Source organism: Aquila chrysaetos, chromosome 3 (assembly GCF_900496995.4).
Source record: "Aquila chrysaetos chrysaetos chromosome 3, bAquChr1.4, whole genome shotgun sequence".
Taxonomy (NCBI): domain Eukaryota; kingdom Metazoa; phylum Chordata; class Aves; order Accipitriformes; family Accipitridae; genus Aquila; species Aquila chrysaetos.
Window position 1 is genome coordinate 56147219 of NC_044006.1, and position 25511 is coordinate 56172729.

A 25511-nucleotide genomic window follows, 5' to 3' on the forward strand; every position below is an offset into this window, starting at 1 on the left:
AGCCTAGTATTTACCTTAGTTCACTCAATTTTGACAAAATCAGAAACATTTTCCTGCTTCCAGCACCCCTAGTGAGTGAGACCGTAACCACTCCTCACCAAAGGAAATTACTTACCAGCAGATTCTTGGGGTTACGAGTCTGATAATAGTCTTACCTAAGGTCTCCCTGAAAGATGCTTTCCATCCCCTGCCTGCTCCAAAGAAGTCAGTGTTAAACACCAGGAACAAGTTATTACTGGAGCTCTTAATATTCGGAGGCAGTTCTGAGCCACAGAATTTCCCAAGGAGAGGAGCATGGGTGTCTGAGCCATCATATACAGCCACATAATCTTTGTAGCAGGAGGGAGATATTTCAAGCTGGAAGCTGTTGAATCTGTAAAATACACATGGAGCTTTAGGTATCACACTCTCATTTCTATTCCTGTGTTATGTGTGTTTTTAGTGCTTAAGGAAAGGTCCAAGTAATAGCAATAGCCAAAGCCATACACAGACAGATACCACAAAACATTTCTTTTAAGGCACAAGCAAGCAGAACTATTAACTGCATGGCAAAACACTCCAGCCAATCAACCTCAAAGAAATAGTGACCCTCACCTGCTGGGCCACTTGCAAGGCAAACTGTCAGCACACCTCAGCTTTCTGTGAAGCAGCAGACCTCCCCTGTGCAAACATACCCTCTCTCACTTCCGCAAATTGCTCAGCCTGCAATTTCCTTGGGCACATGAGGGGCGTATAAAATGCAAGCTCAGAGTGCAAACCAGCTGGGTCTTCCGCTTAGTTGGGAAGTGTTCTCTTAATTCACAATCAGCATATATGTTACAGAAGAATGTGTCCATCTTTTAATTTCTCACTGGCAAGGTTTTGCGGCAGCCATATCCCTCTTTTAGGCAAGACAGCACCCACTCAGAAGTATACTCTTTCTGGGTGGGTATTATTACTTGGGCTGTAAAGTGATTCCAATTCTAAATTCTAATTCTAAAAGAATTCTTTTTTTTCTTATATCAACTCACAGGAGTCTCATAACTCATCAAAGGCTGACAGCATTTAACTAAAAGCATGAGCTGCATTTTTACAATTTCTTAGTCCTCTTGGTAACCAAAGCGGGAATTTAAAATTGTGGTGATGTTTTGCACATAACAAGTTACAGAGGAAGATGTAAGGGAGCCTGAGGTTGGTAAAGGTGGCTTCAGTAGCCATTTCTCATTTTAGTTCAGCTTTCCCCTTGGAAAAGGAAAGACAGAGAGAAAATTGTCAATAATTGCTGCCTTTAAGTGGAATCAGAGACCCCTCTGTCCCCTTGATGACAAGCTGAACTTGGATTACATACTTGAGCGCCACTACTTTGCCATATCCAACTGTGATGTAGTATGAGCAGTTCATGTTGTTGTGATAATCAAGAACTGAATGGGTTGGACTGCTGATAACACCAACAGAGCCATTGAAAATGCCACCACAAGCTGTAGGGGAAACAGAAAAAAGAGTGATTAGTGTCTGAATACTAGCTTGGTCCTAATTCTCATATTTCTTGCAGGAGTTAAGCCATAAGGAAAGAGAAGCCCTTGATAAATTAGGAGCAGTCTTCACTGTCATGCCTAGAACTGTTAAATGTGGAGATGTCTGTCAGGTTGTGCTCTGCAGTGGAAGGCTAGTCAGTATCGAAGTAACAGGTTGTTACTAGTCCATAGCAAATGGCAATGGCTCCGTGTTTGTGCAGTAAAAGACTGAGCCTGATTTCAAGTGTGCTGCAGTAGGACCAGGGAGCAGTGGGATGGGGTGGGTGTCCCATGCAGCAGCATAAGTGAGGTGTGTCTGGAGTAGCTCTGCACCCATTCTAGCTTGCCAAGAGAAACCTGGCTGATATGTAGGCAAAGACATTCCCTCACCCAAATCCTGGCCCCATGGAAGCCTCTCGAAGTTTGGCACTGACACAAAAGCAGCCACAATTGCGCACATAGCCCTGCCCCTGACTTTTCTGGAATAACTGTACATGGAAGGTCATCACCTCTCCACCTCCCGGCTGGGCTGGGGCATTACTGTAGCATTTGTTCTGTGCAGAAAGGCAGAGAAGAGTCGCCAGGTATCACTAACCATGGGGACTGTTCACCTTGTTCACCTCGTGCTGGGACTTGCCAGCAGTGGGGGGGGGGGGCTGAGTTGGAGGACAGCATACTTGCTCTCTGGCTGAGGAGCTAGTTAAACTCTGCAGCTGTGAACTAAAGACACTGCTTGGCTCCTCAGGGTTTCACACCATGGATGCTGGGGAGGCCAGGATGTGGCTAATGTTTGTTCCCAGCTTCAGTGCTTGCGGGAACAGAAACTATTATAAAACCAACTCTAATCTCCATTGTAAGCTTCAGCCTTTATTTTATAATCTTAACTTGGCAAAAAAACGTTTCCCTGCGTCCTGTTGATAAATAGCTCAAAGCCACACACAACTTTTCATGTTTTAAAGGACATGCCATTGCCAAGGCCAGCACCTTAACCAAAGGCAGTCCCACACAGGGTGCTGCTGGACGCAGAGCCCCTGGCTCCTCAGCTGGCGGCCTGGAGCACTGGCAGATAAAGGACAGGAGCTGGAGGATAAAGAATGAGCGTTATTCTACAATAGGAGGGGGAAGGCTTTTTCTTTTTTTTTTATCCAGCAAACAATACAACTAGAGGGAAGAGGAATGTTAATTGCTAGAATCTGCTTTGTGTACAGCAACAATCTAATAAGGCTGCAGTCATCTTTCTCAAATGTCAGAAGTCACAAGTCAGATAGCAGCAACTGACTTGAGTGAGTTATGAAGGTCTTTTCCATGAGTAACTGCACATTGTCATTTCTCAGTGCCATTGCCTCTGTTTTATCTGTATCAGGCCATTCATTTTACATAAAGAATTTAGCCTTATGCTTTTTGCTGTGGCTTTGAACATGAGGAATATATTAAGGGAAATACCAAAGTTAAGAACTCACACTTCTCTCTGCAGTTAGAAAATGAAATAGCTTTCAAAAATCAAAGTACTGTCTCTATAAGTTAAACCTAGAAAATACTAAAATTGATTGTGAAAATAAAATTAATCTTTTGGGATATTTATATTTGTGCAGATATAAATTCTAAACTCAGTTGGAAGCTTCTTTGTTTAATACATATTTACTCTTTTAAACAAAAGAGATCTCACGTGAATGACAAAAATTTTTGGTGAAAATATTTATTAAAAAAGAAAAGTATACCTAGATCCCAATTTTTATTTACATTAATACCTGGCACTGCAAAAGGGTCATCAAATGGAGGCATATAGCTGGATACATTTAAAGATCCTGTTCTGCTTCCCGTGTTGTATAACATAGTTTTAGTATAACTGAGAACCAGACCATTCTCCTGTATGTGATAAAATCTTTTACATTAACTCAGTTAAATAAACTGGTGATGTTTCTCCTTAAACATTATTTTAAAAAAAGAAACAAAACCCAAACAACAAAAAAACCTGCCAAAATGGGTTGCATTTCTTTTCTACAGCAAAGGAAAACTGTTTCAGTTTCTGACTTGGTCTGTTGTAGTGTCTTGAAATGAGAACTGTGAGATAACACATCAGTCAGTGACAACATGCACCAAACAGTCCTGTGTCCGGGTCCTGAGAGCTCTCCCGGGCAAGTGAAGAGGGAATATGAACCATCTACATCCATCTAAGATATTCCCAATGTGAGGTACAGTATTTCCTATGCTGAACCATTATCCAGCCGGAATATTTCCACCGCCTAAAGCACAGGACAGTGGCTACTCACCAATTGCTCTGTATCTGGCCTGGAATCCAAAGCCTGCAATGTGGGAGTCGGTGTAGAAGTTGAGCAGCACAGGTCCAAAGACACTGACTGGGGCAGGGAGCTCATTACCACAGAGCGTGATGAGAGGATGTGGGGTAACCCTCGTCCCACTGAAGATGCTTATTCCATCATAAAGACAAATTCTGCTCAAGAGTGCTGGGGCTGCATGGACATATAATGCAGAAGTGTTAGCAGCATATTTTCCATGTGATATACTGAGCTGTAAGTATATAGGTCTCACACAGAATAAGAATTAAATTTTATATTACTTTCCATTTCAGGATCTGGGATCTCATTTGCTTGCTGAGGAAGCAAAGGTCAATTTTTAAAGTGCAGAAAAACTGAGGCAGAAAAAGGTGAAGACACCTTGTATATAAGACATCAGACCGGTCTCATTCAATACATCCTATCATCTGGAAAAGGCTCCAGGCCCCTTAAGTTTGTGGGAGTTCATATTTGAGTGAACACCATCTATGAGGAGATCAGAGGACCTAACAAAAGCATGGATCTCCTCTGCACATCAAAGCAATGTGCCTTTTGTTACAGGCAACCAACTGCCTAGTATTTCTTTCCCCTAATGTAGAAGTCAGCACTCAGTGCAGGGAATTTTAAATCATTAAGAGTGAGAATTTGGGAAAATGAAAAAATAGTCCATATACTAACATGTTTCAGAGCTGACTTCTTTCTCTCTGAATTCCCTCAAACTTTGGAGTACCTAAACCCACATTCTTCAGCTTGACTCAGAAGACAAAAAAATGTAAATTTAATCTTGCATTTCGCCAGTGAAATGCTGCAACTGTGGCAGTCAGTGGAGATTTGGAGATGACTGAGCAATAGGAAAAAACCCAAATATTTTCAAGAGCAATCTGCTTTAGGGGGCAAATTGGTGTGGATATTAGGGTGAGTGAAAAGCTGCCCATTCAAAAGCACCAAGAAACACAGAAATGGGGAATGTAGCATTCCATTATTTTTCCCCCTTGGTATTTAGTTTCTCCTTTGCAGTTAGATTTCTGGAGGAATGAGCCATCCTCTCTGACTCCCTGCCCTACCTTCCTGACTTTCTAGCGACCTCACCATTTGCAACCAGATTCAACTGAGGCGAGAGGTCTCAAATGTATTAAGTTCATATAAGTTTCATGAAGGTCAGTAGCTGAGTTACGAGTGCCAGAGGAATGTCCCCAAAGGACAAGCTGTGCTTTCAGTGTGAGGGCGGTGAGTTCGGGCAGAGACCTGCTGAGCACCAGCCACGGGGCCCTGGGAGCTCAGAGCCATGTCACCACCTCCCTGCCCAGCTGGGAGCCATAAGCATGGGGAGAGGTTGGTGGCACCCAGGGTGGTACCACCAAGGGAGCTACGGTGGGAGCTAGAGAGGTTTTCTATCATGTGGGAGCAAGAAGGGAGCCCCATGGGCTATGCAGGAAAGCTGGATTAACGCTGTCAGTGAAAAATACAGCATACATCTACTGAAAAATGATAATTCATTAGTTGTTATGCTTATAGAACAACTTGATGTTTTCTTTGTCTTCTTCATCATCATTTAGAAGCATAATGGAAGCTGGGGTGTCACATGTTTATTGAGGTTGAGTTATCATGTCTAGCAATCTGTTAGCAACAATGGGGCAGTTACTTAAACTGCAAAGGATTAATAGGGAATTACCTAAATTTAACAGGAGAGACACTGAGACTACTGTTGGCAGCAGAGTGATTCCTGCAGATTGTCCAGTCAAAACAAGCTGCTTCCTAGTGTTGTAGGAAACAGGATGACTTGTATTGAACAGGATGACAAATAGAATGGAGTGATAATTCTGTTTCACAGGAACAACAGAGTGATCCCAGCAGTCAGATATATTTTAGATCCTCTCTGGAGTTTTAATTTAAAAATTCCTTCTCTCAATGAAGACAATGTATTCTAACATGCTTTACAATTATGCCAATAGGGAAATACGGTGCTTGTCTGACTCTAATAAGAGTAACTAAGCTGAAAACAACCAGCCACATCAGATAGCTGATTACAATGTTAATAAAATAATTAATTAAAAATATTCTTCATGTCCTACCCTATTATGAGAATACTTGATAATATGATGCAAGTAAAAAAACCAATCAATTTTAAAATAAAAAGAAATGGAAATAAAAAAGAAATGGAGACAAGTGCAATTTCAGAATGGAACAGATTTGAGAAAGCAACTCAGGTCTTTTTCTGAAAAGACTTTGGAGAAAGGCGTGAAGGGAAATGGATTTCTCAGCAAAGCAAAGGTCCACAATACCTGTCACAAGTCATTTCAAACTGCTGCACTGGAAAGAATAAGATGGTTGACATAGGACTGTAAGCAAAAAGCTTAATTTCTAGCTTTGAATCCTCATTGTTTGGGCGGATATAATTTATGACCCATGAATCCTGGCAGGACTGATGGTTGTTTGATCTCTATCCTGTAACTCATTCTCTTGTTCACACTTTTCCTTAATTTCTCACCATACTAAATGCATTATTCCATAAATAATCCCCAGCCTCAGATTCCTCTATTCTATCTCCTCATGTCATACTTCCAGCCTCTACACATACTCAGCACATCATCAGAGATTCTTCTCTGTGATTTATTTCCTCTAATTCTATCATCTTAGATCTTTTCTAGACCAATTTCTGTCCCTTGGACTACAATGGAACAGCTTTCACAAGTCTCCAGAGATCTTTCATAGCCGGATGTCAGACCCACAACCTCTTTGAGCTGACAGGCACTTTCCACATAGCTAGCACTGTTTTTCTTCCTAGAACCTTCTTTACTAAAAGCTTTTGCTCATCCTTCTGGTATTACTGTAGTCTCTCTTCCAATTCATCCATGAGGATTCAATGAGACATCTCCTCTCCTGTCTTTCTCTCTTTATCTCCACATTAGCTCTGTATAATCTCGTTTGCAAGGACAGATGCAACTACTATCTCTATGCTGATGACCCCATAAGTCTACTTCCCTCCTCCAGGCCTCTATCTGTTCAGGCTAAAATCTTATTTCTGTCTCTCAACAAACCCATTCAATAGGACAGCTTTTTCCCCCTCTCAAGTCTTCACTTGCATCTTCTTTCTTTACAGCCTCATCATTTTCCCTGCCCTCATTAGGTCTGTGTCTATGGTTTGGATCTCTCTGGGTCTTCACATCCAGGCTAGATGTAAATATTGTCAAGTGTTTCCAGTTATTATTTTTAAGATAAATTCCTTCCTATTCTTCCATATAGCTATGACTCCCACCTGAGAAATAGTGGGTTTTCCAACATGGATACTATACCATTTGTTCCTCTAGCCTCAGCAATATTTCTTCCAAATACTGCTGGAGGGATCAATTATTTGGCCTGATGTTATGAACATAACCCTCTTGCTTTGAATTGCTGCCTATGTTTGCTTTCAAGGCCTTTCGTTTTCTATCTGTACTCTATTATTTCTTGGTACTGCTCAGCACTGATACATTGACTCCTGCCTCCAAAGTTCACATGATAAGAGCTTCAGTTGTCCTTACCTTGCATTTTGAAATACACCTTTGTGTTGTTTGCTTTCCATTTAGCAGAAATTTCTGTCCAGTCTCATTATTCTCCATAAAGTCGTTGATTTGATATGATGCCTGCACAAAAACCTTGAACAAATTTGGGCCCCTAACTATCTGATCCCTAATAACAATGTCCTCTTTCCATCTCTCTGTTTATAACCATAGACTCTGTTTCATTTTGTATTGACGCAGAACCTGTCTTTTTCTTGAAGTTTGTAAAACGTAAAACAATGAGGTTTTGGTTCACAGCTGTAGTTTCTGGTACAAATGGTAATACAATTAATAATTGCAAATGTAGGAGAAATATTACGCAGATATATACTGGTAATACAATTAGTAATTACTAATGTAGGAGAAGTATTACACAGATATATACTCCTGCGCAACATATTAACCAGCTCCATAGCACAAGATACTATTTTGAAAGCAAGGAATTACAAGTCTTTCATATATATATATATACTCTTTCAAAATAATCTGTTGCAAAACTTGTCTATTTTCTGAATTGCCTAGTAACAACTGAGAAAGCAGATAGAGAAGACTCCAAAATGAAGCTGTGACCCTATCCCAGATTGCAAAATTACAGTTGCATGTTTAAAAAAAAAAAAAAGGAGAAATAAAAAAGCTATTAAAACATTTTTCAGGTCGACATGGTATCAACACAATGCAGTTGTTTTGTATGGACAGAGTATAAATACTACAGAATTCTAAAAGCAGATATTGCAGGAGGCCCACATCCATTTCCCCTAATTTTCCATGATTTGGAACTCAGACTTTATTGGATGTTATACTCATACTTGAAGAGTATTACAGCCATTTAATAATACACTACCATAGCTGTCAGAGGTGTATTTGTAGAGACATTCACCTGAATAAAGCTTATGAACAAAGATGGATGTGATTAATTATTTCTTAGATAGTAAGTCTACTACTAATTCTAATATGTTAGATTTGTGTAGAACTTTGATCCAAGGAGGGATGACAGATGGAAGACATTTATCACTGTTGCAGAAGTGGGGCTGAGAAAACAAACTCACCCCCATTTGTTTGGTTCTTTATAAAATAACCAAACATGACAATGCAGGTGATACTACAAGAAGCAAGTGGCAACCAATGCAACTTCATGAAACAGGCAAATCAAAAGAAAGGTTCCGTAACCATATTCAGTTTGGCACAGGAAGAGACATTCTTCAGGCTGTAAGGAAATCACAGAGACTAAGCCAATCTCCATTCCTAGGTTTAATCTTGCCTATGTTTTGCTGCCTAAATCTTAAGTATCTTGTGTAAGCTATTGTCTATGGCTTCCTGTAATAGTCAATGGGTAAAGAGAGTGAGGGAGGCCTTCAGAAGGCAATTCATTCCACCTGTACAACATATTTGGCTTTGAGTTTAAAGCACTTTTCCACTTCACTATAGGAGGAGATAAATCTAGATGATAATCTAAATTAGGTGTCTATTTTGCGGGGCTCAAAGTCAGATAAAACCAATTTTTCTACCTACCAGGAAGCAGCAAATTTAGATTAAATTTTGATCACAAAATCAACAAATACAGTTTCCTCCAGTTCTTTCTTGCTCTGTTACTTGCTATATTTAGTGCTTAATACATATTTAATATTTAGTATATACATTTTTTGTTCATTTGGTTCCAGATACTGACATTGTATAACTGCTGTGGGTTAACTACCTCATTTGGAATCGTTCTTTATAATCAGAATAGGCATCTCATCATAATTGAAAACATAACTACTCTACAGCAGAGGTCTGTGACTAACCCATGAAGTCATTCAATTTTGTACCAATGTGTCACTGCACTATAGCCAATTACATTCTGCCTTCTAATTTTCTGGAAAAGATATCTCAACCAGTTAAAGTCAATGAGATATGTATGCCTTACAGGCATTATTTTAGATACTTCATTTCATTACTAAACAACCATGAAAAAAACAATTGGATTTCTTTTGAGAGGTCAAATAGGTAGTAAATTATGTTAATTGGACATGTAGCTAAACTTAAAAAACCCAGTCCAGAACATCTGTACTAGTATGGTTAAAATTTTAAAGGCCATATTCAGCAACAGTCTAAGCAGGTGCAATGCTTCCTTGCATATGGAATAGCTAGAAATGTTTTTAACAAATGCTGTCAAACATTGTCCTGCCTTTGCAAAAGAACTAAGGGAGTTCACGCTGGAAACCCTTAGGCACATGTGTTAAACATATTCAGTGGGACAGCTGAGCATACTTTTTCACTTCTGCGTGACAGTCTGCAAGATAGTGGTTTCAATCTTCTTTCCAACTTAAACCCAGGCAATTTCTCTTTGCTACAGGGTTGTGTTTTAAGATTTTGTGAAAAATATTAATAATCAGCTGCTGGAGAGTGTCATATTTCCATTTTTATAACCAGATGACCTTTAGGTCATATCCACAGTTCTTTTCTTTCATATGACTGAGGACTTTTAGTTTGTGTAGCCTAAGGAAGCCTATAACGATAAAGGAGCAAATTGGCCTGCAAGAAGTAGAATATTTTTAGTAGTTATTTAGGTCTATGTTTATTTTTATGTCTGTATCATTCACCTCTTTGCTTTAACCTTCTTAATAATAAAAGCTTTAATCCATTTATAAATTAACTGAATGCACAGACAGAATACAGACCAGTAATGTACTCACAGAGGTGTAAAAATTGGCATCATCTGATTCAGCCTCATGTTTAGTGTGTCTGCTGAATAACAATATCTTCTACATGAAGAAATTATGTCATTTCTGTGGTTTACATTTCATTTAAAAAAAAATCTTAAAGTAGCGGTTTGTATTAGGATATGAAAAAAATATTTCAGATAGATAGAATCATAGTCAAATAAAATCTTTGCCTCAGATCTAAATTAAGTTTGGACCATAATACTTTTGAATTCAAAGTAGTTTGAAAGCTTAAAAGGAAAATAAAAGAAGCATATTTTCTGACTTTATTGTTTGGTCTGAAGAAAAATTCAAATTACACACCCCAGCTTAGTAACAAATCACTCAGAAATCTCTTTGTCTAGGTGACCTCAAGAGAACCAAATTAAGATGGCCTTAAAATATGTGATGCTACCCAAGTAGTTTGGACATACTGATTCCTCTGTGTTATCATGACATCTCCACCCATAAAAATTTGGTCCTATCAAAGTTGGGAAAGTTTTACCATTCACACCAATGAGACCAGGATATTATACCTGTTATTTCTTGGCTAAATGCTGCCAAGTTTGAAAAACTCAAGAGGGACTTTTGTTCGTGGGTATATACAGTGTAACAACTTTTACACGTTTTCAGTTACTGTAGTCTTTCACCTAGTTTCCCATCTATATGTTTGTACATCCTTGTAAAACACCCGAGTATATTTATATCCATTTTATCAGTAAAGGAAACAGAAGCACTGAAAAGCAAAACAGCTGGCCTAAGATCAAAAAGGTTAGGCAGGAACAAAGACCAAATTGGCCACAGACGCTTTTATACTCCAACCACCCAGCAAATTCCTGACTTCATTGCTGCACAATATTCAACAGGTGAGATCTAGCTTCACTCTTCTGGAACACTTCAGTGACACAAAACTGAACCCCGGAAACTATCTCTGTAAATGTTTGGCTGTAAATGATTTTCAGAATGGACCAGCAAATTAAACCATCAACCATTTTCCATGATAGAAGACTTGCATGTTTTCAAGTAAGAAGTTACACTTCATAGTACATACTGAAATTATGAAGTACCAGTTACCTTCCAAGTGGAAAGTCTCAAACTCTAGGATCACCAGTGACTGTGGTCCCTGGTCTATGATATAACTGCAGTTCAAGTTGTTATCATACTGACTAGGGTAGTTAGGAGAGACGATACGACCTGCAGGGCTGGTGAAATTTACTCCGCATCCTGCAAACATAAATTAATAAGACACAGTTATAATCCAGGTGATAACATCATTCCAGTTTTGCATTGAGAAAACCAATAATGTACACAAGGACCTCATCTCTCCTTAACAGGCTGGTCAAAAAATCAGGGGGAGTAGTATGTATCATGGTAGCAAAAGTAGGTCTTACACATACACAGAGCAGTGGTTTTGGGAAAAACAGGGCCTTCCTGCCTACAGCTTCACACAGTATCTTGGAGTGTCTTGGATAAGACCAGGCCATAGCCCCTCAGCCCACTGAACAGAAGGACAGAGCACTGCCGTTCTTATGGGTTTGGAACCTGCACATTTCAAAATTCCTTAGTACATACAAATGTAGCTGAATTGGATGTGGCATTACTGGGGGGACATCAGCAGTTTAGCCTCATTTGAAAAAGCCCATGTTACCCAAGTGGCACCATTCTTCCTTCGTGCCTGACAGCCAGGAGGATGCAGTCTGCTGCAGGGCAATCTCTGGGTTGCTTTGCTATATCCAGAGGCAGGAAAGGTTTGCCACCCAGAACTTCTCAAGCACACAGAACTGTTCATTATCATGGAGCTCCTTCTGATCCTAATGATTGCATGGCCTTGGGGTTTCTCTTTATTTTAAGCCACAGGCTTAAAAGAGTGCAGTGCACAGTGAGATGCCGGTATAAGATTAGGAACAGACATATGAAGCCTGTGATTGTCTCCACTAAGAGGTTGTTAGTTGTTACTGACAACATTAGTGCAGCCATTATAAAAACAAAATCAATTTCAGTTCAGAATTCTGTATACTTCAATAGTGTCTCCATCTAAGCACTTAATTTCTCACTGTTTTAATCTGAATCCAGTGAAAGGAAAGTGGTTTCCTTTGGCAGCATCCTACAGAAAAAACCCAACCAACCAATGGCAATTGAGCACTGCCTCCTACACTTCTGGTGGGTTTGACCCTCACAAAGCACATACTGTGGTTAAAGAAATGGAGAGGCCCACCCAAGAAATGCCACTTGACCTACACGAGATGCAAATACAACAAAGCAAAGCAAAGCAAAGGCCAGAGCAGGTGGTGAGGAGCAATTTCTTCTCCTGAGAGCAGTTTATGTGAAGGGCATGGGCTACACCATACACAGGAGAAATTACCGCAGTTTCAGCATGTGCCTTGAAAAGAAGAACAGAGATAAAAACTCTACAGGAGCAGATCCTTTTTCCTTTTTAAGATTATAGGTTTAGCTTCCAAGCAGTTTAACTACAGAGAAACAAATTCTAAAAATTTAAAGCCTATTCATTTCTTGTCGGCACACTGAAAAGGCAAAGGTGGCTAAGAATAACTACAAAGTTACAGCTGCATGGAGGATCTTTGGCAAGTCCAACACTGGAGCACACAGTAGCTCCATTGCGTTCAGTAAGGAAACTCTTGGTTTCAAAAGCTGGGCAGAGGCTTCAATGCCTTGTTGGACTGATGTCTGAATTTCTACACACAGATCAAACTAATCCAAAATGGACTAACAGAGCAGCCATCTGGCTTTAATATTACTTACTGCTTATGAAAGATGCAGAGAAACCTGGCCCAGGAGCATCCTGAGACTGAAATACTGTAGTTATCACATTGTTTGGAGCAACAACAGGATCAGGAGCTGAACTTCCACATCCTGTGGTTAACAAAGCTGCTGCTTCTTCATAATTTCCTCTCCACACCTGACAAGCCCAGATTGGAAACAATTTAGTGTTTTCAAAGCCCATGTAGTTTGTGGGAACCCACCAGGAATTGCATATGCAATTGTTCTTTCCATAGACTTAGCATAGGATTCATCTCACGCTGAATCTTAGAGATCTAAATTGGGGGTAATCACTCTCCATTCACTCTACAGTCAGTGGAGACAAAAACACTTCTCCAAGGAGTGAATCACAATGAATAACTTAGGTTGCCAGGGACCTCTGGAGGGTATCTGGACTTCATTTGCTCAGACCCCTGCTGATAGCAAAGCCAACATAGATCAGGTTCAGGGAAACAGAGAAAAACATTTTGTGCACATCATTACCTATCTCCATTTCGTTTCTGCTAACTTATCTCCATACACCCTGTGAATATGAATATCTATGTATACAATGAATTATTAAATGCAATCCTTATATTATTCATAAGTCAATAAAAACCAAAGCTATCATGCTAGGGTAATATAGAGGCATCAGACTGGAAGATCTGTATCCTTAATATCTAGTCTTGTTAATCAAAAATTATTCCCATTTTTTGTTATGTTACATTCACTTGTTCAATGACAACTATCAAATCATGTAGAGAGTTAACAAAATAATATCATTCACAAAAATATAATAAAGAAATATATATATATTACTTCAACTGTACCAATAGCCAATTTAAGTTCAATCAAACCATGCATTCAAGAAGCACATGCAGGTTTAGGTAGGTATTTCAGTGAAACCGTCTTCAGGTAATTACTTAAACTTGAGGCTCACAGTTTAAGCACTGAATTTCAACACACATATAAAATGAAACATAGGCATAAATGTTTGGTGTCTCTGAGTGCTTAAATAATTTCAGGATGTTTATTGCCAAGGATTTAAAACATCTGCTTCAAGAAAAAAGAAAAGAATTATTTACTCTGATAATAAATTTATTCTTCATCGTTGTGTTTGAACAGTTTTTTTACTGGTACTTTATACTAAAAATATATTTTAAAAATAATATTTGATTTTTAAAAGAATGTGTTTGAAAGCAGTCTAGTGGCACTAGAACAACTACATGAAATTGTGATTGCTCTAAGCAACCATCCTAGAAAGGGTTACCCAAGGGTTAGTCTGTAAGTGTTAGGCATGTGAATCACCTCATTCATCTGGCCAGGTGTTTGAGGCAATGGATGCTTAAATGATTAATATAAACAGTCTGTGGCCTGGCCAAGATTTTGCAAAGTCACTGTTGATTTTGGATTCCTCTTTTTTCTTGCTCAGCTTGGAATGAATGGAAAAAACTTACACCTGTTCCACATTTTTTCATATCCAGACACCTTCATAAGTCTCAAATTGGACATTCAGAAATGGAGGTGGACATCACCAAAAATTTCAGATTTTTTGCTATGGAGAAAAACTCCAGTTGACATAGTTTTGACCATGTCATTTAGGACAGTTTAGAAATTTGAAATTAAATCACCTTAACTGGGTGGCATTAAGACTTTCATAATAGTAAAATGTATTGTAACATATTACACCAATTAATCAGTGGAGTAGGCTATGAAAAGACAACTCTAATAGTATTTTTTTCTACAGCCTTAAAAAATGAGTGCAACTGTAGTTTGTAAGTTAGTAGGTATAGATCAGATGTACAGCTGCTCAAGTCTTCCTACATGTCAAATTATGTTTGCCCTTTATTTCAAGTGGGAGTTGTACTGCTGCAGAGAAAATGAGCACAAACCCACTGAACGTATGCCAAATGCCTGAGAAAAAAATGACACTGAAAAATTCAAAGCATGTCCACTCCATTCTATTGCTTTGAAAACAAGTGGCTCTTGACAACCTATGAAAGATAAGAATGCTATCTTTGTTTTTGAGATTAAAAAAAAGAAGAATTAGTGCAACTTGGACAGTTTATACACTTATAAAGAAGTTTTGTAGAATTATAGTGTCACATTCCTGGTTTTTTTACTCACTGGAGTAATTGAAAAGGTCTTTTCATTACACTATATTTTCTCATTATTTCCTGGTTCTGAAGTCATAAGTAATTTTTTCATATTTTTCATTTTTGGGGCAGCATGTAGAGTGATGGGGATCCTGCTGGAGGTGGAATTTCAAGAACTGATAAAAATTAAAAATATATACAAGCCAGTTCTTAAGGCATACAGAAAATTGACTGTATTAGTACAAGGACTTCAGTTTATATTTCCTGAATTTTATGCCTTGACAATCCTAACCATGACAATTGCAAAACAGGATTCTGGAATCATGACTTCTTAAAGCACTGCTCTGTTGATCTAATACCAACAATTATTTTACCTTCACATAACTGTTCTGGCAGCTTCCATCACTATCTGGAACCTGGAAGTTACTGTGGAAGTTCATCTCCAAGTGTTTGCTTTCATGCGTAATGATGGTCCATGTGCATCTGGTGTTCACGGGAAAGTTTTGAGGCCAATGAGGAGACTTGATCATACCACTATCTGAATGAATGATTCCACCACATCCTGGAAAAAGTAGCAATAGGTGGGAGAAATGTTCAAATATTTCCCGTTGGTGTCAGCTTTGAATGATTGCTTGCCTCTGTGGCTGCAAAAGTGAGAGAGGAAAGCCCTGACATCCACTCAAACTTCATTTACCCCTCTTTCAATTAATGTTCCTTCTCCCACCTCTGCAGCAGGGAGGTGGTTACACTCTAGGGAAGGACTCTCTTTGTACTTCATTTTCTCTTCACAAGTTCCTTCTCCTTGCCAGTTCATAACCTTTTGCTCTGGTGGCAATTAGAAGTGAGTATTGCTTAGAGAGAGAGTAAGGGTCAGAAGTACATTAATGAGGAGCTTCTCTCAAGACCATGCAGGTTCTTTCCCACACCCCACAGCATGCACATCATGACTCACAGCCATTCAGGAAAGCACCCTAGGGAAAAAACCTCAATCTACTGCTGAATCCTTTTTTTTTTCACTCTGCAACATGTGAATATTGCAGTTCCACATGTGAATCTACTCAAGCTACATCCGTTTACCCAGGGCAAAATGGTGACTCCTCCTCCAGCCCAGGCAGCCCTGTGGATCTCAGTGGGATTATGGAGAGGGCTGACAAACATGCCTTTAAAAATTGTTAACAGATTCATTTATAAGGGATAGCTAGTCATGGCTCTGTGGCAGCTCATGTTCTTATACATAATAAGTTTAGTTAATTTGAAACATACTTGCAAATACCATGCCAAGAATAATTTACTAGGGCTATGTGTACAGTACTAGCAACCCATTATTATTTCAGAGATGATGTAGTAACAGGATGAATAAAGAGCAAAAAAAGGCTTATAACATTCTACTTTTTTCCTTCTTAGTTAAAAAATATATATTAGCTTTAAAAGGAAGACTTTATTTTTCATTCTTCTATGTTAGAATGGCAATTGTGTTTAGAAGGATATGAGGCCAAGTTTTGCTCATACATACAGAATGTAAACCCAGAGATTCTCAGTGGACAAATGAGAAGAAAGCTGAGGAAAGGAAACGAGGTATATAAAAAAAGAATTCTTCTTTCACAGAGAGAATACTGACTATGCACATTGCATATGTATGTTAGCGTCTACTACATCATTGAAGAGTGGCCTTTCTTGCACATGAAATCCCAGTGACAATAGGGAACAGCGTCAACAACCTGTGTGACAGTGTATATTCACACAAGCATGGACTATTGATATATTTAAGAAGACATTCCATCAACTGACTGTGTGAATAGTGCTAGATCATTAACCAGTGGAAAGCTGATCAGCATCAGCCAGAAAGTTTGCAGCTGGAGGTGACACTAGGAAACACATTGCCAGCTCTGTACTGAGGTAGGAAGGCACAATGAATTCTGCCCTGCCACCAGCCAGCACATCTACACTTGCCCTTAGTCATCTCCTGAAGGACAGTGTGCAAATGGTGAGCTACCTTTCCAACCCCCCTGCCCCAATCCAGAAAGATGATAATTTCAACAGAGGGAAGGTAGCTTTTTAAAATGTGCCAATTCAATCCTGCATGTGTACCACCTTCAAAAGTGTACCAACATCTCCACTAAAGTGGAAGAGTTTTAGGCTGTTTTCACATGTGCTCTTTGAGAAGTTCTGTCTGCCTCTCTGTTTTGAAACTGACCTCTTTCTAGTTTTAAGTGTTTAAACCAAATCAAACTGTGAAACAATTGTTACTCAAGATGTGAAATGTCTCATAGTCACTGACGATAGATAGCATTGCTGGGAGGATAATGGGCAAGATATCAATTTACAGACATCAAGAAACTGCCAGTGGGAGGCTTAAAAAGTACAAAATCAGTCCAAATTTCATTTCATTGTGTGAGATCAGACAACACGGGTTTAATAGTTGACATTTTTAGTGCTGGCTTCTCTCAGGAATGCTGAAGATGTTGGCATGTATTTCTGTTGTTCTTTAATGCAAACTTAATTAAAGAGGAGGAATCCTATTTCATTTTGTGGTTGAAAAGTGCTGTATAGGCATGATGTACTGTATGATGTTAGACCTGAAAAAATCAGTATTTTTTTTCTTACCTAGAGATTCTGCTGTCCATGTTGCATAAAAACCACCTCCTTGAATAGAGTGGTCAGAGTTAAAGATGATGACTAGCTTGCTGGAACCAGACCGAATAGTCCCAGGGGATGTGTTTCCACAATACTTTCCTATGACAGGAGACCCAGGAGAGCCGCCATTGAGGATAGTAACAGAGTCCCACTTACAAAGTGAATGATTTTCAACATGGAAGGCTGTAAAAGCAAGCTGCAACACACAAAAGCGACATTCAGAAGCTAACACTAGCCACACTAGCGGAGGGGTTGGAGCAATTCCAGCCAGATTCTGTAGCCATCCTAGCACAATGATTTCTGGGTATGCTCAGAAATCTGACCCTCAGTTCACCTTGATGCTTTCCTGCAAGTATTGCTTAGAGTCTTGCCACTATAAGTAACAGCAACTACTTGGCATGAAGACAGAAATGGAAGAGGAACACACAGGTTCAAAACTGGCATTATTGGGACTTAACCATGTGTTTGAAGCTAAGTATGTGGTTCAAAATGGTCTTGAATATGTACAGGTGTTGAACCACTTTCCTGCTCTCCAAGCTTCTCGTCATGAAATCTGAAGTTGCACATTCAAATATAAGTAGCTATGTAAGCCGAAAGCCTTGGATTTTTTTCTTCCTATTATTTTAAATCAGAATACTTAAGAGTTGCTAAAAAGAATGCTAGTTTCCATTAAATCTGAGAGAAACAGTTTCATGTTTGGTTCCTGTGGGCCTGGATGCATCACATAAATAGACGGGGCTAGGCAGGCAGCTTCTGACCCTGTCTACCTCCCACACTGATGCTGTTTGTCCTTGGAGCGATATGCACACAGGTGGGATTTCCAGTTCAAAGATTTAGATTGCTGACCTAGTAGACTCCTGGATTTGTTGATGTTGAAATACTGATGTACACTAATGACTGCCTGGCCCTCTTCCAATAAGTTTTTTTTTACCAGTTCCAGGACTGGGATCTTTGTGGAAAAGTTTAGCAAATACATAGTACTTCTTCCTGTAACTTTTGTGTGTATTCATTTCCAAAAGAACTCTGCCTGAGGCAAAGACCAAATACAAATTTAGCTCAAATGGTTTAAGTTCAGATCTTTACCAGCAACTGAAACTGGCAGCTTATACTGGAAAAGTTTAGTCTGCCTTCACTGAGGGGGCTGCTACTCAGTTCTTTTAAGATAGAAATCTACTTACATCTGATTAAGACTAGTTCTGCTTTAAACAAATTTGTGGATTAAATAGAAATTTTGTGTTCTACTAAAATAATCCTGTATTCCCTGAAGTAAGAATCTAGGCAGTGGTCAGAACATCATGTAACAGAATAATTAGGACTGAGTTTGCATTTCTAAGAAACACCTTGTAGCTGTAAATAAGGAAAACTTGATAGGGAAATTAGTGAAAAATATTACATATGAAAATCTGCAATGTGTCTTTACAAAATTGCTTTTCAGATATTTTTCTGACCTGGACTGCAAATGTCACTGATTGGACATGTTCTCCAAACGATCAGTCAAATAATTCAATGAGTGAAGTTTAGCACTGCTTGATCATAAAGGTGCTTAAACTGGTCTCTCAGCAGTTTGGCTCAAGAAAGTAGCACCTCAGGCAGCCTGTTAATAATTGCTGGGAAATAAGAGTAGCATCTCATTGATGTGATTTATACCAGCGATCACATTATCTTCCAGACTAACCATTAAGAGACAAAAGTAACTTTCTAGTGGCTTGTAACTTTTCTGCAGAGATGAGAAAACTTCAGCCTCATGTTTGTTCTCATGATACTGAGAATATCCATGCACATCTAACGACATGATTTATTTTAGTTTCCTAAACATAGAAAGTAATTGTTTAAAGGAGAAGTGAGTGCTATGTTTTGAGGTCAAGTTAGACTAGGATCCTTCTGCTTTTCAAAAAGCACAATCATCTAGTTTGGTTGTGTTACCTTCATTTCCCCCTCTTTCTTAGGTAAGGCTGATGGGGAGATGTTTCATTCTTCCACATTTCTGATTTTCCAAATTGTCTCAAACCTGTTCATCAAGACTCAGAGGGTGTTTCTCACACTGCTAGCTGCTCACACAATCATGACATTGTGTTACTCACAGTGATGGTTTCACCTTCAGGGGCTTCCAACAACCAGGAGCAGCGATTCAGATTGCTGTAAGGTTCTGGGTAGTTAGGACTTGAGATAACTCCCCTTTCACCTGACTGTATACCACCACAGGCTGAAGAAAAAAAGTAACATTTCAATACATTTTAGTAACTGAACACTATAATCAAATGAGTGGAAGATTATTCAGCTTGTAACAGCACTAAAATATGTTTAAGTTGGACTGATATAGGTAAGGATGAACAATTTCTCTGGGAAAATCCAAGTTTTAAAATCTGTCATTGAATAGTGAGTAAGCAGATGTAATGACCTTGAAACTTTGCATTTATTCTGATACTTAACATAGCTCTGCAAAACCTTTGCCAGCTGACACAGCTGCCTCTTCCACCTTATCTTCCATTTATTTATCTCAGACTCCTAAGCAAACCAGTGCCGTTCTTGGACCAACACTATCAAGTCAAAAACTTGCTGATGTGTCTAAATAAGCACCAAGGCTAAATCCAGCTGTGACAGGAAGAATAGTTGTGCTGGCATGTAAATGGCAAAGTGGTGTAATTTGCACTGATATGGCTTTAAGTGGATTTCAAAATGAGTGCAAAGGTTCAACCAGCAGAATGCATTTCAGCCACTCTGGAGGCCTATTTGAAGTAAGTCAAACTTGGCTGGTGTTACCTGTTACATCCCTATTCCCAAGAGCAACCGGCTGTTCTGAGTGTTGTACTGCATTGCAAAAACTCAAATGCGGTTCAGGGAATGGGAACAGTGAGGCAGCAAATAAATCTGAAAGTTCAATTGCTAGCATATGTTTGCTTTTGATAGATATAAATAGTGGCAGGCACTGTGTAACTTTTGAGGACCTCTTTGAGAGTTAATCCCATAGTGTGTATTCTCAGTATCACCAAATGAATGGCAACACTCCCTAGAAGTGCCTCATTCAGCAAGGGCAACAGTCTATCAAGCCATTTACCTTCAAATGTGTAATGGGCCAAGAATCCTTTATCTTCTGTGTTTTCATCGCTTACAAAGTGTACCCAGATCTGGGGGGCAGCTATGACTAATGGCACAGATGGTGCAGCCTGACCACAAAGTCTGGCTATTAGCTCTCCATCAGCATCACCTGAGTAAAGAAAGAAAAAAAAAATACACTTTTTGAATCCTAAAAGAGATACAATAACGTAAATGAATACATAGGGCAAACATGCATTTCATTTTGACTAGAAAACAGAGAAAAGTACATATCACACTTAATAACTGGCTATTTGTTATGGGTATAGGTAGAGTGCTGCAGTTCATTGCTGGGATCTAAATCTCGATAACGAGGAAGTTCTCTCCAAAGCTGTATTAATGATCCTGTTAATATCTTGGGCTCCTTCTCTCCCCTCCCTGCCGTCCTGCACACTTTCATTTTATATGACTCATCAGACCCGAAAACACAGAAAGTGCCCCAAAACTGCAAACGTTTTGGGGCAGAACAGTGGGAAAAGATGGCCCAAGGACCTGATCACGAGGAAGCCTATTAGGCCTATGTGTTTGTGACATCCTCATTAAAGTCAACAGGAATTTTGAGTTTTCTACCATATAGTGATGTGCTTCCTCCGTGAACAAGCTGTCACTGCTGTATTAATAGTGGGCATCTCTTTCCTAGGGAGCTCAACATACTGTTCTCTGTATGGCAAAAAATGCTCAAATTTGCACATCATTTGCTCAAATCATTGAAACCTAAAAGGAAAGCACAACATGGGACATTGCACTTCTGTGACACTGAATGTTTGCTCGTGTTGGTGTAAGATCTTATCCATCACATTGGTAAAAGTATCAGCTTCTGTTTATTTCTGACATATTCTCAGGAGAAGGAAAATAAGCGTAATGGTGCTCCTCACGACATCCAAGCAACGCCATGGCTAAGTTTGCTTCTCTAATAACAGCAGGCTGCCGGTCTTCAAAGTCTCCATTCAAAAGCAACTCCTAGCTCCACGCGGAGTGGCAGGCTGTTCTTGTGAAGAAAGCAGTAGAGCAAGAGGAAGAAACTTTGGGCACTTTTCAAAGCCCTTTCACAGTTATTCCAAGTAACATGGCTGAGTAACTTTATCTTTCTGTCATATACAGTGACACAGCCACTATTTGAAATGCCTTGAAGCACAGGGATAAAAGGTGGCATATAATAAAATTCTATTAATGTAAATTACACAGAGAAATGCTAAAACCTGTCTTGTTAACATGCACTAAAAATGATAGTGAGCTGTACAAGCAGAAGATGTTCATGATAAATTATGGCTTGGGAAAATATAGTACTAACTACTTTGAGCATTAAAATGTGAAGTGTACTTCTTGTTTTTTGCACTTCTTACAAGGTGATTGACTATGTGACAGATGTAACCCAGGTTACTCAGTCTCTACAGTGTGAAAAATTACACCAATCACTGCTTTCAAGAATGGCCAGCTGGCCAGAGATCTAGACTGTTGATAAACAGAAAATGTAAACAGAAAGATTGTGCTGTAAGATTTGGTTCAAACTGAGGGAATGGTCCAAAAGACAAAATCAAGACTCTTCCACAAAAGCCAAAAGTTAGTTAAGAGTATATTTCACTGCAGCAATATGCTCAACTGTACTACCACATACAGACTGCATGCACATGCCTGATAATTTAATAACTTAATATAAAGACTTATTCTAAGAAATTTCAAATATTTGTTTTACCTTTTTAGTTTAAAAATTTCTCAGTGAATACACAAAGTCAATTCCACTTTTTTTTTCATTCAGTAGCATTAAGTGTGTTGCATGGGTAACTCAAAAGAATTTTACACATCTCAGTTTCATTTGGGGTCTCTCGGGTGACTTACTGTTGAATTGGACCTTTCTCCAATTTCACATCTGCTGTGTTGAGAGTCTTAAACAGCACCTGGCTGAGGTTAGCGATATTCTGCACTATTTGCATCTCAGTGTTCATTAAATGTTACTTGTCAGCGTACACAGCTGAATTAGGGCATTCTGCCTTTGTCATGACACTGGTTGTGAAACTGAAGATCCATTAATATGGCCAAAATGAACATTACTATTTAGATGGCAAAGCTGTGTAGAGCAAAATAAGACTACATTTTTGACTCTTTCCTTTGATTTTGTTGCCTGGAGGCCTGAGGTTCACAGTAAAGTGAGAGTAGTGGGAACTAATGAGTAATGGACCAGATATATTTTATTATTTGTTTCTCTGAGTTCTCTTTCTATTATTTCCCAGCTCCAGTGCATACATGGGAGGGAATTGTTAAGCTACACAGCTATGCATGCTTTGCCTCTACAGAGGACAAACCAATGCTATACAACTAAGAGTTCATGTTCAAATGAATGCAAAAAAGGATGTAACAGATTCCTGATCTTAATCCCCCCAACACCTTTCAGAAACGATCTCCTCATAAATTAGAACCTGCTCTCTCTATTGGGACTCACAGATACAGCCTTTCAGTGAAGAAGACAGCTGGAGCTTTCATACTACACTTGGCATTAGCTGAGTGACTTTCATATGACATTTCCAGTTGCTTGTTCTTATGAATAGCTAAAGATGCTCAAAAGTGCAGAGCTATTACTCATGCATTAATCCTGTGATTGTTTTCCTTTTAAATGCTTTAGTCTGTATTTTGTGATACAGTCTCACAGGAAATATGGATTTGGTTTTGGAGAATCATCTTAAGAGTACAAAAGTGCAGTATGAACTGGGTATTCAGCCCAGAGGCTATGAATAATTAAAACATTCTTTACTCCACTCCTGCTGTCCCTGGAGATATTTCAGGAGCAGGGAAAGAATGGGCTGTGGACCAAATAAATTGTTTTGATGACTCCCACTTCTCCTGGCTGCCATCTTTCAAGGGAGATGAAGTGAAATTTGTATTGTCCCCTGTAAAGAGACAGTCAGGTGTGTGTTGCAACCACCAAAACAATTTATCTCCCCAAAACACCTATCCAGTTTTCCATTTTCTCCCCTGAAAGAAAGGGTGACCAAATCCATGCATCCATTGCTCTGGCAGTGAAATCCCACTCCTGGTCTAGGAGGCAACATGGAAGGCATGCATGTGAACACTCTCTCAAATGTACAGATCCTACAACAATCACTGTCTGCAAATATACATGAACAAGATTTGGAAGAAACACAGTTGCACAGCTGGAACCTCGATAGGCTTAATCCATTCTCCCGCTGAACATACAAACCTATTCGTAACTCTAGGTAGTCATACTGGCAGTCCTGGTGATGTTCCAAGTGGAAATCCTCAAAAGAGATATATATGGATGAATTATAGTGGGAGGGGTTTTCAATGGTCCATTCACAGTTCAAGTTACTTGTGTAATTTTTGACACCATCATAACCAGGAGAAGAGAAATTGCCACCTGCATATACCATCAGGGTTCCACCACAAACTGCAGAAACAAAATATAATTTTTTAAAAAATAGCAATAATTCTTGTACAAAGATAAATCTTTCCCCTATTTATTCTGATGTGTGCATGTCAGCAAGCATATGTACTGATTAGACCAAAACTTTTTCCACCTTCTTCCTTTTTTATAATTTACTGCTGTGTACAAGAGAATTCTTGCCTAATGTCCTGGTATTTATTGGCAAGCCTTGAAAAACACATGTGTAAATCAAAGAAACAATTATTCACAGTATCAAATAAAATATTTCAGCAGCACCATCAATACAACAAGCATTATTTAACATTTTGATAAAATCCCACTGCAGCTGCAGTTCAGTATTGCTCAGCTCTACCCATTACGTAATTCTAGACTTGAGATTTTTCTGGAACATACCCTCAAGAGCAGTACACTCATGCTACAGTAGAATTTTGGGGGGGAGTTGGAAAACTAAGTTCAAAAGACCCAAGGCTGTAGTAGTAAGGCTCTGCCAGCTGCCTCCTCTCTGGAGGCTGAGCTTGCAAAAGTAGGTTAGCTGCACTCTTTCACAAGCTACAATAAATTTATTACCCCCCTGAGTAATAAGGAAGCACTTGAATTATTCAAGTTGTCTATGGCACTATGCTTTTTGGATCTTTTCATGGAATAAGGCCACTTCAGACCATGTCTTACTCAAGACTAAGTATAAAACAATAAATCAGTAGTGAGAGTAAGGACTGTGATATATAACAGAGGTTGTTCTTTTCATTTGAAATTTTAATATAACAGGCACATGAAGTCCGTAGCTCCCAGACATTCCCCATTTTTTTACATCCTTTCAACTAATTAAAGATATGTGATCTACTCCCACCAAAGAGATGTAAAAGAGAAAAAAGGTATCAGAGGTTTGTTGTTTGTCTAGGTAATTCTTTGACTTGCACCAGTACTTTAACTATGAAATGACTCACCAAAGATCAAACAATTCAAAAACACACACTACCTGCATCTTCACTAGACATGTATGAGACACTGAAGCCTCTGGTTGCATGGGACATATCTGTCACCAAAATTACTTTCATTGTGTTTCCAGAGGATTTCACCTCAGTGCCTGGATTTACCTCACCACACAGCTTGGCCAGCTGGGGAGAGTTCTGTCTGAGGCCATTGTAAACCTGTTGGGTCAAAATAAACTCTTATGAGATCAAAATCCAGTCTTATAAGCATGTCCTGTATCAATTAACAGTGCTTCATATCTTTAATACAAGGTTCATTGATGTCCATCACAGCAGGTTAGTTCCCAGATCTACTCAAGACATTGAACAAACTTCCATTGCCTTGAGTAGATGAGGGTCTGAAGTAAAACATCAAAAATACCTTGCTTATTTTGGCAAAACACAAATATATCCCCTCTCTCTCTTTCTTTCTTTTTTTTTTAAAGAAATTGAAAGAGTTTTATTTGAAAAAATACTGTATTTTAGCTCAATATTTATATCTTCAATCACTTCATAATGTCAGCTACTGATCATATTCATTCCATTTCAAACAATCATCTTT

The 25511-nt window shown here is 39.0% G+C and overlaps 1 protein-coding gene across 1 annotated transcript in view; it reads right to left on the reverse strand.

Annotated features, from left to right (window-relative positions):
• The window catches only part of CUBN (cubilin), a 151302-nt gene that overhangs the window by 17825 nt on the left and 107966 nt on the right, over positions 1 to 25511 (reverse strand). The window contains 11 exon segments of the mRNA XM_030010136.2: positions 156 to 373; positions 1328 to 1457; positions 3764 to 3964; positions 11079 to 11228; positions 12765 to 12921; positions 15232 to 15419; positions 17462 to 17687; positions 19573 to 19694; positions 20547 to 20696; positions 23778 to 23984; positions 24958 to 25129. Coding sequence (XP_029865996.1) covers positions 156 to 373; positions 1328 to 1457; positions 3764 to 3964; positions 11079 to 11228; positions 12765 to 12921; positions 15232 to 15419; positions 17462 to 17687; positions 19573 to 19694; positions 20547 to 20696; positions 23778 to 23984; positions 24958 to 25129 — 1921 coding nt within the window.